The 13,537-nt window shown below is 37.5% G+C and overlaps 1 protein-coding gene across 4 annotated transcripts in view; it reads right to left on the minus strand.

Annotated features, from left to right (window-relative positions):
• The window catches only part of LOC110831775 (uncharacterized), a 99,152-nt gene that overhangs the window by 65,296 nt on the left and 20,319 nt on the right, over positions 1–13,537 (minus strand). For 3 of the 4 annotated variants that reach the window (XM_087342354.1, XM_087342361.1, XM_087342367.1), the window contains exon 5: positions 5,199–5,329. In XM_087342354.1, the coding sequence (XP_087198480.1) occupies positions 5,199–5,329 (131 nt within the window). Of the gene's footprint in view, positions 1–2,665; positions 4,863–5,198; positions 5,330–13,537 lie in introns of those variants that run through there. The other variant, XM_087342357.1, reaches the window with a different exon arrangement.

Raw genomic sequence — 13,537 nt, forward strand, 5'->3', positions numbered from 1 at the left:
TCATTCCTGCTTCCTATTTAGGTGGTCTCTGGTTCAAACCTCAGGCCGGATGATATTGATGGAAAAATTTTACAATGCTTTGCCAGTATTTTTGCAAAATATCTGCACCAGAACTTGACAAAGAAATTAATTTTACGCCACGCGCTCTTTACAGTACAGAATTTACACGAAACTTCAGCTGTCACCTACGTCAATTCCAAAAACATTTACTGATTCCCATAAAGTTTAGTACGTAACAAAACTTTACTAAATGTTTTTCAGAAAATTATATATTCGAACTCTCAATCCGCAATTGTGCAAATTACGAATTTTTTTCCCGATTACACCGAAACACCAATAAGTTTGGTTACCGATTAAGCATACGTGTTTGATTTCACATTGGTTAATGACGCTTCTACAACTGTATAAGTTATATAGTTTCAAATGGCTGTAAATGACGTCTTGGACAGGTTTAAGATAGAAGCGGTTTGGGCCTACTCCAGAACCATCGAATGGATTAGTCAGCATATTTGGACCGCTATTTAAAAACAGGCCCTTACTAATACGAAGTAAGTGTGCTAAGCATTCGACTGTGTCATTCGGTTGGAACAAACGTGCTCGTCTTTCTTTGCATTGCAAATTTATTTTGTAAATCTATTTCTGCAAGAGGAACATTAAGCAAACGAAAGAGAACAAATTAGGAAATAAACGCTTAGCGGAATCCACACGTGGGGATTCCACGTGCAATCACTTCCGTGAACACAACCGGATGCTGGTCTTCATGTAAAGTGTCAGTTAAGTTTGTAAGATTAAAAAACCTCGTATATTTTAAAAACTTTGTAACCAAATTTTAGTAAATCTCCCAATATCAAATTTCATGAAAACCTGTTATTCTATGCTGACACGAAGACAAAAACACCGAACCGATAAGAAGTTTACTTTTGTACATTTACTTTCGAAAGCGCCTAAAATGTTTGGAATGTTCTGTACAATATTTTGTATATCGAAAATGTAGTATAAATAGATTATTTATTACCTTCGCTACGTGTTTGCCATGTACCCACGCCTACAAATTAGCGTGTCATCTAAATGACTGCGCACGAAAAGTAGACCTCAGAATCTAAAAAAATTGCCTTATTAAAAGTGACTACATGGGAGAGCATTAAAAATATAATGATAAGGACTTTTATTAATTCATAAGCCTTCTAATCATCTTCAAACACATTAACAATTTTTTTTACCATTAACTGAATCAATCAATAGAATTCTCCTTTTAGTGGATACATTCCAATTTTCAATATTGCTCATGTACCGGGCTACTAATGTTATAATATTTTTGTCAGGGATGAACCTCAGGGGATCTCTGTGTCCTGTCAGGGATTACCCGTCTTACAGTGATATTCCGGTCATGATGATTCAACCCACAGTCAATAGGGAATTCGAGTATAATGTTTTCAAATGCCGTCATCAACACTTGGTTTGGACCCCAGTGAAAACGCAAGATAATCTCATTTCCGATATGGAATATAAGCACGGGACTGCGTTTCTAGACAATTAAACAACCAGAGGCCAGTCACATAGTGGAAGATGTAATCAATGTTGAATTCTGGGTATTTAAGCACAACATTCCTGCGGTGAGCCATTCTTATTGCACATCACGTAGCTCATTCAGTCCGGAAATTATTCTGATGATAGCGTTTTTAGTAATGTTGTTGAACAATTAGTTTCTAATACCAAACATGTAGTAAGTTAATTAACAATTGAGTTAATTAATGGATCTAATGTTTCCACAGCTGCACCTAACAATTGCTATTGCCTGCATGCCAAAGGAATCAAAAATTTCAGGATTAATTTCTAACTAATAAAGTTACATTCTGCGAGTGGCATTTTTCCGCACCATAATTAGAGCCTGATATTTATAACGCAATTATTCGGACACCAGGGGTAGTCATAATAAGGAAAAAGTTAGCATTGAGGTAGGACAGACATTGAATTCTGACGTTCCAGCTACTAGTTCGTTGTAACAAACCACTACCTGATATGTTTTGGGTTAGGTCTACAATATTTTTAAAAGTTTAATGAATGTTTATTAATAATTTTAGCATGTGTTTGACCAGTCTCAACTTCACAATGGCTTATTTAAGACCATATCACATATTGAACATAGGATTTTTCGTCGGATTTCCTGCCTAATTAAACGAATAAAATTATTATCATAGTGTTGATATAAATGAGGAAACTCTACGAATAATGCAATGCCTCAAGCTTCACAATAAAAATACATGAAAGTCTGTCTAAATGGGTATAATTATATATTTACTTTAAATTATCTATACTTCTTTTACAAAGCGAGATATAAGACGGCTTTCTTTAAGTTTAGTTACAACGGACGTGTTCATAAGGTTCTCAGTAATCGTTATGGAAAGCAAAATGCATCCTTAAAGCAAACTAATTCTAAAATATATAGCTCAATATTTTGTGGTAGAAGTATAAGATACCCTGCGACCCTATCGCTACAGAATGTAATTTCCGGAACGCCTGAGAACATAGAAAAACTTTATAAAATATTTTCCATATAGTCGCTTTCATCTCTCTGAGGAGAATTAATATACTTTGAACGAAGAACTAGAGAGGCAATGATGCTACAAAACATGGAAATCATAAAACAAAACACAAACACCTTATAATACAGAAGAACGTAGTGCGCTGTCAGAAAAGAACAATGAACCACAAATGCATAACCTAATTCCATAGACTACTGTCGCGTAACTCTTCACGTACATGCCTTTATGGGTTAAGAATTCTGCGTAAGAATTAAAACAATTTAACAGGAAAAGCGCATAAAATCAAATTGAGCTTAAACTTAAAAACACCGGTGCACACAGTAGACCTAAGTAAAAATCAATATGAATAAATGCGTGTTTATTACTCACATGTACAAATCGGGCTTCCCATAGTTGTTTGTAAGTCTTAAGGATTTAGATATAAAACTGGTTCTATAGAAATAACTGTGCCGTTCTGTAGCACTGGAAATTAAGAACACTGCTTTCCCACTCATATAAACACAAATATACTAATCGTTCTACTTCTTCTAAAAAGTTCTACGTTCATTGTCCACTTTCCATTTCCTTTTCATAAATACAACGTGTTTTTGTTTAATTTCGGCCAGTTTTGTTTAATTACGGACAACCCAAGCAACTAACAGTGGAAAAACGTTCTCACTACTTATACTTTGAGTAATACATCAAAGAACAGATACTATAAAATTTATACGGAATATCGGTCTTGACGAAATCTTGCAGTTCTGTCCAAAAGCACACTATAATCAAACACGTCTTCACTGCTCATCGGTAAAACCTCGACGTGTGCTGCAATATCGTTCATGTGGGCTAACCAATGCTTGAAAAAATACAACTCAAATTTCGAAACAATGTCGAGCTTGCACCTGTTCTGAAAAAAAATCTTTAAGTTGTGTTACAACACTTAGCGATGCTAATCTGTCAGAGAATTTATAATCGATTTCCCCGTCCATAACCTACGTGACGCATAGTGAATATAATCATCATAGACATCAATAACTTTATGGGTTGGGCCATCTGTTCCGCCTCCAGGATTCTCCTAAAACTGTCCTTCAGTCACTTCCTCGGTCGTCCAACATTTCTTCTGCCCGTAGGCATGTGATGATATAATTGCAACGATTCTATGCGTGATAAGTGGTCATGCAAATTTGTTCTAAAAGTTTCTACTATTTCCATGATACTTTGTACTCTAAGTTCGGAGAGTAAATCGCTATTATGTTTCTGGTTCTTTAATATATAGCCTGCTAATGGTCTTAATAACTTCGGTAACTTCGATCCTTTCAATTTGAGTGTTTGTCAATGTCCAATTTTCTGCATCGTACAGCAAAACGGGGACAGCCAGTGTTTTATAAAACTTTAGATTTTTTTCCATACTGTTTTGAGAAGTGTTCTTTTATTGTGCCAAATTCCTAAAGCTACTATGCATAATAAAAACTATAATAACTGTGTGTCGATTTTACGCATAGTCGCACACCTCTGAAGTAACAGACCGCTATTCCACTAAAAAACTGAGTTGTCTTAGCCACCTGCTCCTAGTAACTATTCTTCACACCACATTCCTACCGAATATTCTCTTACTGCTCAACAAAGTGAAATTGAATAAATACAGACCAACGAAATTAACACATATCCAATTACGAATTGCGGGTCCTTGGGCGTCCCCACCCAACATATTTGCCGTGCCATGGGAACAGCCCTGGTTGCTAAGTCACTTACTGATGCGTTAAAGCGACCACATGAAGAGGTGCCGTGGGCCGCATCTTTCTTGCAGACCATATTTTGGGGGCCCCTGCGTTGCGATTTAATAATCCCTCGGATCAACGCGTCGAAAGAGGGCTGGGCGACAGACGTGTTGCCAAGTATTCTGTTTTGCCAGTCACCCTATGATCCATTCTGCCGCCTGTCTACTGACCGCTGCAGGCTGGCGACTGCACACTTCCGCGATTGGAGTTCAAATCAAGAGCTGACAACAGCGTCACGTTCATCCGCCCGATATGGGGCTTGCTACATTACATGATGGTCGTGCCAGGGATCATAAAATTGCGTTGTCAAGTAGAGGGCAGAGCTGAGGCCATTGCCCGACTTGCTGAGTGAGGACAGTACGGACATGAACATTACCAGAATGATTAGGAAATTACTCTGCGTAGGATAACAAACTCTTTCTGCAAGAATGGGTCTCCGGCCTGAATACAAGAGAAATAACTACGAAGCGAACCAACTAGGTAATTAAGACGCATATAATATAAACGTAACATATTCTTGGGAACGCCATATTTTGCTTTCCAGTGACGTGTATCCAAGTTCCTGCCAATGGAACACAACTTTAGCTAGACCCCTACATCACGTAGTAGTAGTAGTAGTAATTCTTTTACATTTCAAACGTGCTTTCCAGTCAGCAGTCATAATTACTTTGTACAAAATACATAACGTAACATAACATAAGTTTATCAGTCTGTATTTTGTTAACCTCAATTAATCGTGCACGTCCATGAATTTACACATGTAGAAAGGTACATATGATATAGGCCTACATTTCATGAGATGGAAAGTTTATAAAAATACTTAGTTTGCATGGATCTGCCTAAACGAAACCAAAAATAAAGAAATAATATTAGTATGGCTCTACTGGATTCGACTCACCTTTAGGGTTCGAACTCTGTGACATGTGCAAGCTGATGACAATAAGGAGCACCGCTGTGAGAAACATGGCGGCGGCGAACACACTCACAACTGCTACCATCTTGCGGCGCTCCTGAGCAGCTACTCGGTCACTGAAATCAGGAACAGGTGAGTGTCGGCAACTGATTCTGGGGACAATTTTCGATCAAACAGGAAATTCCCGGTAGCTAGAATAAGAAACTAATTTACGTCATAGCTTCCGACAAGTTTAGAAAAGCCAAAGGAACTGTAACTATAATGCCTATTTGAAAGTAACACACAAAGGAAGAACAAACAAGTCAATTTTAATGGAAATAAGTTATTAAAGCTGTAAGTTATTTCTTAATTGGTGCTTGAGGAAAGTTGATGCAGAAAGGGAAAGACTGATATTTCAACAGCGTTTCTCCCGAAAACATTATAACATAAGAGATTACGAACATGAAGATGCAATATAACAATGCAAAATCTACATGGGTCAAACTTATTTTATTTGAAAGTCTACAGAAAATATCTTGATAAGGTTTTTCAAGAACATTTGCTTAGTGTTGCTGTCAATTCAGGATCGGCTGAAGCCCTGAAAGTAAAATCCAAATAACCCTATTTCCACACTAAATTAACTGCTAAAATAAAATTACCTAGTACATCAGTGTCCTTCTTGATAATTAATGACAGCATAAAATAAAATTATATTAAACATTAAATTCGGGAAATTACTACCATCCTTCAGAGCAGAATAGCCTGTCTTCTACACAAATATACAAAACCAGTCTTGTGTCTGCTATTTGTGTGCAAATGAAAATCGATCTCTCACGGTAAGGAAGGGAGACAGAAGGTCTATACTGAGCATGTCTGAGAACGAAGAGGGTAGAACATTTGAACCTAAGAGGAAGAAGTAATAGGATTATAGATTAACCTTATGTGTATAATGAGGACCTCCGCAATTTGTATCCTTCGCCTAATATAATTAGAGTCATTTGACAAAGAAATAAAACAAACCGGTCATACGATACATAGCAGACATGTAAGAAAGGTAGGACTTTGGTCGGATAATCTGAAGGAAAGAAATAACCTGTTAGATCTAGGAACACGCCAGATATATTATCGAAATATGCGTTAAAAATACTGTGTGAATACGTGAACTTCAAACAGCTCGGGATATGGTTTAATTATGAGTTTTATATGAATACGGTACTGAACCTTGAGGTTCTTTAAAATGCAGCGAATTTAATTAATGTGGCAATAGAATGTACCACTTGTAAATGAGAATTGCAGAGCACTTAAGTATTAACAACTGTAACGATATAGCCCAGTTTATGAATCAAATTAATGTAACCTGACTAACTAATTTGTCATCCATGGGGAGGAAACAAATTTATTTATTTATTTATAGTTTATTTAACAACGCTTTTTCAGTAGCTAAAACCATATAGTGTTGGAATAAAAGAAGTTAATGTAATATGCACGAAAGACTTTAATTATAACTGTTACAACAAACAAAATAATATAGACTGAGAATCGGTATTATCTGCAGTTCAGAATCTGGTATCCATTATTGAACGTAAATAGTTCTGGCTGGCCGAAGGCCTCAAAATTAAAGATATGGGACGGGGCAGACTTGGCGTGTCGTGTATCAAAATAAAGTAAGGAATGCTACCGCCTTGTTCGGGATACAGGTGGTAGCCATAGCAGCGAAGATACACTATGTGTCTGTGGCTACAGAAAAGAAAGAACTCTAAAAGATTGGAAACTAAGTGCAAAGGGAACTTGGGATGTAAAACCCTCGAAGCCAATGTCGTCATGGAAACGATAAGCTCTCGAATGTGGGGCGTGGGTGGTAGAGATGCAAAGACAAAGACTGGAATTCATAAGTTGTCTCGAGCGCATCGTTACATTTACTGTCTGACTATTATGTTTTGAACCTGTAATATTACCTACTTTAGTCAACAATGATAATAAAGCGGAACTAAGTTTTATTTCAGAATTAGCTGTTGCTGGGTTTTTGGAGCCTAATCTGTGTTACACTTTTAACATCTTAACAAGAACGACACGAGGCCATTGTTGGAAATCACTGTTGCGCAAAAATAGGCTGGGACCACAATACAAGAATGACCTATAAAGCAACAATGCCGTTTCGTAGCCCAAAAATGTGGTGCGACATAAATAACACCTTTGGAATGTCACTATTCTCCAAAGAGTACAATTATCGAATTTTGTTAGATAGCAGACGGCAAGACAGCGTTTCTGAATGGTAGCAGACATTCGCTGAGTTTAGTCAGCTCTTATATCCTTCACGAATTCGATTTAGATTTGTTACCATTGCTCCCAAATGTTCTAATTTTTCCATATTTTAAAGAATTTATTACCTAAGGTTCAAGGTTTTGTCCTGTAGTCTGATGATGAAACATAAATATGCACTGCACTTCGTTTTCTTTCTTTGTTTCCAGATAAACTTCTTCATTAGCATCTAACAAGAGCATCTGTTTTCCTTCATGATATTTAAATTTTCACCAAAAATATTAACATCATCAGCACAGATCAAAAGTTGATGTGTTTCACTCATTCTTCCCGTTCATTTTCTCAGATCTGAGACTTATTCTAAAACAAACTTAAAAATCAATTATGATAAAAAAAATCTCCTTGAGACGGCGGTCTTCTGAGAAGTGCACCATGTGGTCTGGTAGATACTGATCGACGTTTCAAGAGCAGCTTACTGCCTTCATCACTCTAATGACGGAGACAGAGATTCAGTAATTATCTACCGGACTACATGTTGCAACATCTTCATACTTCCTTCCGTAAGAACTTCAGATGTCATTAAGAATATTATACAATATTTGACTACTTTTGATATCAGTGATTATTGTTGCGAAGGGGGGATACTTGTGAGACTACCCAATAATTATTACAATCATTTTTACTACCCTTCATATGAACATATATAATAACATAATCCTTTAATATCTGCTCCACCATTTCTTCCTTATTCCAAACAGAATATGCGGATCTTAGAACGCAGTGAAATACCGTCTGCATGTAATCTGATATCGTTATGGCGGTGGATATGTCAATGTTGATCTTCTTGATTGTAATGACGCGTAGACGTTTAGGTAGATACTAATTCCTCAAAAAACATTGGTTTCTACATACTATTTGATAATGCATTGCGACCCAGCATGCCAACATTAACCCCCTACTTGGATGAATTTTGCCGTAAACTAATCAATTATTTTTATTATTAGTGTTCTGTCTGACGACAGGTCCGTTTACTCGGCAGATGATTCAGAAGTGGTTTGCCATTACCTTCTTCTGTATGTAAATGATGGTGAATGTGAAGTAATTGTTGAAATTCCACGGAGAAACCGGGGAAGCCCCGGAGGAAAACTCCGTGATACCTGGACCACGGCCTTGCCCGACACAAGTTATAAATCTGGGGCACCACCGGGAATCGAACCCGGGACCCCAGGACCGCTAGACCACAGTGGCGGTAAACTAATCAATACCCGATAATTTATATCTTCTCATATTTTTAACACCAACGTCAACTTCAGTTACCAATGGCAAAGAAACAGAACATATGTGACCGTAATTCAAATTCAAATGACACTTTTTACGTATAGGCGAATGCTATACAACTTGTTTCTAGCGCCTTTAAAGTTAAATGATTTTAATACAGTAACTTGGCAACAGGGAGAATTTTGTTGGAACTTTTTCTGTCATTAATCCACTGGCATACGTTGACAGTTACGAGAAATCTGCTTATGGCAGCAGATTTTACGGCTGTAGAACGTCGCAGCTGAACATCGAATTAGTTAACTTACTGTTCAACAAACATGGTAAACATCACTAGAATTTTCGTTATGATTTTAAGGTCTTACTTTTATATTTATTTATTTGTAGTGTTCTGTCTGACGACAGGTCCATATGAACAGGATTTTCCATCCTTTTCTCGGACTGGGACCTGTTCATATACGTTCTTGGCAGATGATCCAGAAGTGGTTTGCCATTGCCTTCTTCTGTGTGTGAATGGAGTAATTGTTGGGATGCCACGGAGAAACCGGGAAAGCCCCCGGAGGAAAACTCCGTGTTGCCTAGACCACGATCTTGCCCAACACAAGTTATAAATTCGGAATTTAATTTATACGTGCATTTTGAATTCTGTAAACAACGAAGCAGTGGATAAAGAATGATGATGATGATAATTAGATATGCAGACGTCGTTTAAGGAACAAGAAAAGGCATAATATAGTCATTCAGATTGGCCGGTTTAGGGTTTCGAAACCTTCGCTTTCAGAATTCAAACTAAATCAGCTGCGAATTCAGTAACGTCACTTTACACAATTAACTAGCAATTAAACTGTTCAGTATATTGATTGGCATTCCATGCTTATTCGTACGTGACATATGCAACACTTTTTACCCTCTGATTTTGCAAATTTAAAATACATTCAAGGCTACAGTCACATAACACATGGAAACAAAACACTGACAGCCCAATCTAATTAACCGAATCGTCATCAGCGAAGAAGGTCGTTGGTCGAGTTATGTTGTGTGTGTTTGCGAATAGCACTCGCAAAGTCATCCCCAGTTTTTTAAAAGAAATACCAAAACATTTCCTTAATTGAAGTGAAGATTACTTATTATCTTTCAAATTTAAAATTCAACAAAGGCTTAACAATTTTTTGTAAACAAACAGTTACATTTTCAAGTGAATTTCCAGTAAAGGCATTCAGTACATCATCAAACCTATAAAAAATTCTGTATACAGGTTGCTCAATGATACTTGGTTTTGATATGTAAACTTTATTTTGTCCCAGTCCCACAAGAAAGAAGTCACACGGAATTAAGTATGATCTTCGAGCAGGTCATTATGTTGGCCCTCGATGACCTATACACCGTCAACGGAACTCGTAATTAAGCCACGCACACACAGTCAATACAAAAAGTTGTGCAGCCCTTTCGTTCATAAAATTCCGTTCTTCAGAATTTTCCTATTTTCATATACAATGCAAGTCACATCAAATTTTGGAGCATCTGTAAGTATCACGATATTGTGGATTTTGACGCCGTGCAGGTTCGTGGGTAGACACAAACGTTTCGGAGAAACATATTTCGCCATCTCCAAGGCTGATCGGATATCAACACTTAGGAGAAACGTAATGTCTCCATCTTCAGGCCTGAAGATGGAGACGTATGTTTGTTTCTTTTATCCGAAGATGTGGTTTTGCACCTACGAGTTTACACATGTTGTAACCCAGGACAACAATATTGTGATCCTTACCACCGTGAGAATCGCAAATCTCATTATCTCCAAGTATCTCTCATTGTTCGTGGTGTCTTGCAGCAAATACGACGCAACAATTTTGTTTCAAAATCGATCGACACTGAACTGTTATTTCGGCCTAGACTGTATTCATCTGTCATACTGCGACCACGTTCTTCCCAGCAGTGGCAATGATTAAATTCAGGATGAATGAAGGAACGATTATAATAACTGTTTTAATTTAAGATAATTAGCAGCTTAAAAGCAGAGGAGTTTGTTACCAAACACTCAGTATTAACAATACGAGCACAAATAGGATTCTTTGGGCATCCCATTCTTTGAAATATATCATCGGTGACTATTTTCCTCATTGCTGAATTTCTAGGCGTCCATATTTAATTTATTACACCAAAACAGGAAAAGCTGTATCACTATTGCTTTTCAACTCTGCTTTGCAGTACGCAGGAAAGTCCAAGAAAACCATGAAAGGCTAGAACTGAAAGAAATCCACCAGCTTCTGGTCCATAGTAATGACGTTGATCTACTTGGCGGAAAGATAAATATAATGGAGAAAAGTACAGGTACTTTGTTACACGATACAAAAAATATGGTCCAGAAGAAAAGGCAGAGAAAAATAATTTAGTTTGTATATTTATGTCTCGTCACTGTAATACAGGACAACATGGCTACAAATAAGCCTGATATTTATTCGGAAATGTTAATTTAAAATAGGCCTTTTCAATTGAATTCAGTATAATTCTTGAAGGTTTCTGTCTTCTGGGTTGTTGCGCTGTGTAGTTTGGTAGATGTTTACCAGCGTTTCTGAGGTCATGCTGCCTCCGTCATGAGGGCGACGGAGGCAGTATGACCTTTGAAACGTTGGTAAACATCGACCAGACTACACCGCGCAACAACCCAGAAGACAGAAATCTTCATACTAAGAATCGCCCTGATGACGGAGGCTGTATGACCTCTGAAACGTTGGTAAACATCGACCAGACTACACAGCGCAACAACCCAGAAGACATAAATCTTCATACTAAGAATCGCCCTGATGACGGAGGCAGTATGACCTCTGAAACATTGGTAAACATCGACCAGACTACACAGCGCAAAAACCCAGAAGACTGAAATCTTCATACTCACCGCTGTGAAAACCTCAAATCATACACAGTACAATTCTTTAACAATAGTGTCCTACATCAACAGCCAGACAGCCAATGACAGATGCAGCACAAGAACAAAATAATAGATACAATACAACAACAACCACCTCGAAGTTACTTAACGAAGATTAACATACAAAGGGGCTAATGAGTAGCAGAAGAAACTACTTGAATGCATAATGTAACGAAACCAACTTCTCACTAAAATATATCAATATCTCTGCACAAGTGATTAATTAAATTCTATTCAGATAGACCTAAGATAAAAAGGGAAGAATACACGTAAAAGAGAAAAAAACAGGATTCTCAATCAGGAATATATATAATATGAATGTTAACAATAGTTTGAATCACACAAGTAAATGCTGTGAATAGGCGTTGAGGAGGAAGGTGTGCATATAAATATACATTAAACTGAATTTTTATCTAATAAATAGAAGTACCATAATTAATAACTGTGACGAAGACAAATAATTTTATGAAATATTAAATATAGCAAAGCCCCACAGACAACGTCAGCGATGAAGGACAATTTCAAATTGAGGGACTAAAATTGGACATAAAAAATCACTGAGAATCCGATTAAGGTCTCGAAGACCAGCAACTTCCAAAATGGAAGAACAGTCCTTAAAACGAAGGTAAACTTGGATAAGGAACAATACATCAAGGTGATATCTCCACTTACTATGGTATGGAGTTTACTTTAAAGCGTTAAAATAAATGTTCTGGGCATGGTGAAGGAAAATATAGCAAAGGTCTGCAAACTTCTGCTGGACGCGTTCCAATTTGTTGGCATCAACAGTCGTAATAGAATTCTGAATAACACAGAGGCGTCCCTTGAGTTTGGAATACTAATGGCAATTAGCCCGACAGCCCTCCCCCCCCCCCCCCCCCCCCCGCTTCCAGTCAAAACAAGGAGTTTTGGAAACACTCATGAGAATTACTCGAAAATTGTGTGTGCCCAAATGTTTTTTTAAAGCGCGAAAGTAGTTGGTAATAACTTCTGGTTTATTGTCAGGGGGAAAGTCATGGTTGCCAGTAACTAAATTTAGACCGTTCTAAGAGGCAATTTCGACCAATGCACATTCATCGAAAGATTCTAAGTCACACCTGCGCTTACAGGAACTAACGCTGGGGAAAAAAGCTATGAGCACTACACTTCCACGCGTCTTATTGGTGCATACTCTGTCAAAGCAGAAAACGGAATAAGTGTCAAGAAATAAATTGTGATCGTAATACAAGCCGTTACGCCTTATCTCAGCTAACCATATTGTATTGTGTCCAGCGGACCAGATGTTATCATACAGTTCAAGTTGCTTGGTCCTAAGACCTCTTAACGTTTTTATGAATTTAATGGCGAGTGTCAGACATGGAAAAGACACTTTCGTTTACGTCACGAATATGAGCTATTAAAGAGTGCAATAACAGTTACTTGATGTAGCAATTAAGAAGTATTAATGCTTCCCCTATACTACATACTAGTGCTCTTCCACTAGAGGAGTACACCTCATCAGAGGTCAGTTTTCCGCAAAAAGGAGCAATGCGGCACCCATTTGGCCATACACCAGTGTTACTGATGACTTCAATTACAAAAATGTCGAACGAGTTATAAGAACTACATTTAGTTTCAAATCTGGTGCAGACTAACCCTATACATAACTATCTGTGCCCTCAGGATGAGAAAAGAAGGGCCACAGACCTTCCCCTTTTCGATAAAATGAGTAGACAGGCAGAGTCTTTCACCCACCTGAACAGTTGTCTGTATTGTCTTTCGGTGTTTTTAGACTTCAAGTAAAGTCAATTGTATTGGCCTTCGAATGTCATAGGAAGTTTAACTAATTTAAATAGATACTGGTAGGCATGATTAGAACACTAGAAGAATTTAGGGACAGATT

Source organism: Zootermopsis nevadensis, unplaced genomic scaffold (genome assembly GCF_977971745.1).
Source record: "Zootermopsis nevadensis isolate Lab colony 2312 unplaced genomic scaffold, Znev_1.0 Znev_ptg000001l, whole genome shotgun sequence".
NCBI classification, from domain to species: Eukaryota; Metazoa; Arthropoda; class Insecta; order Blattodea; family Termopsidae; genus Zootermopsis; species Zootermopsis nevadensis.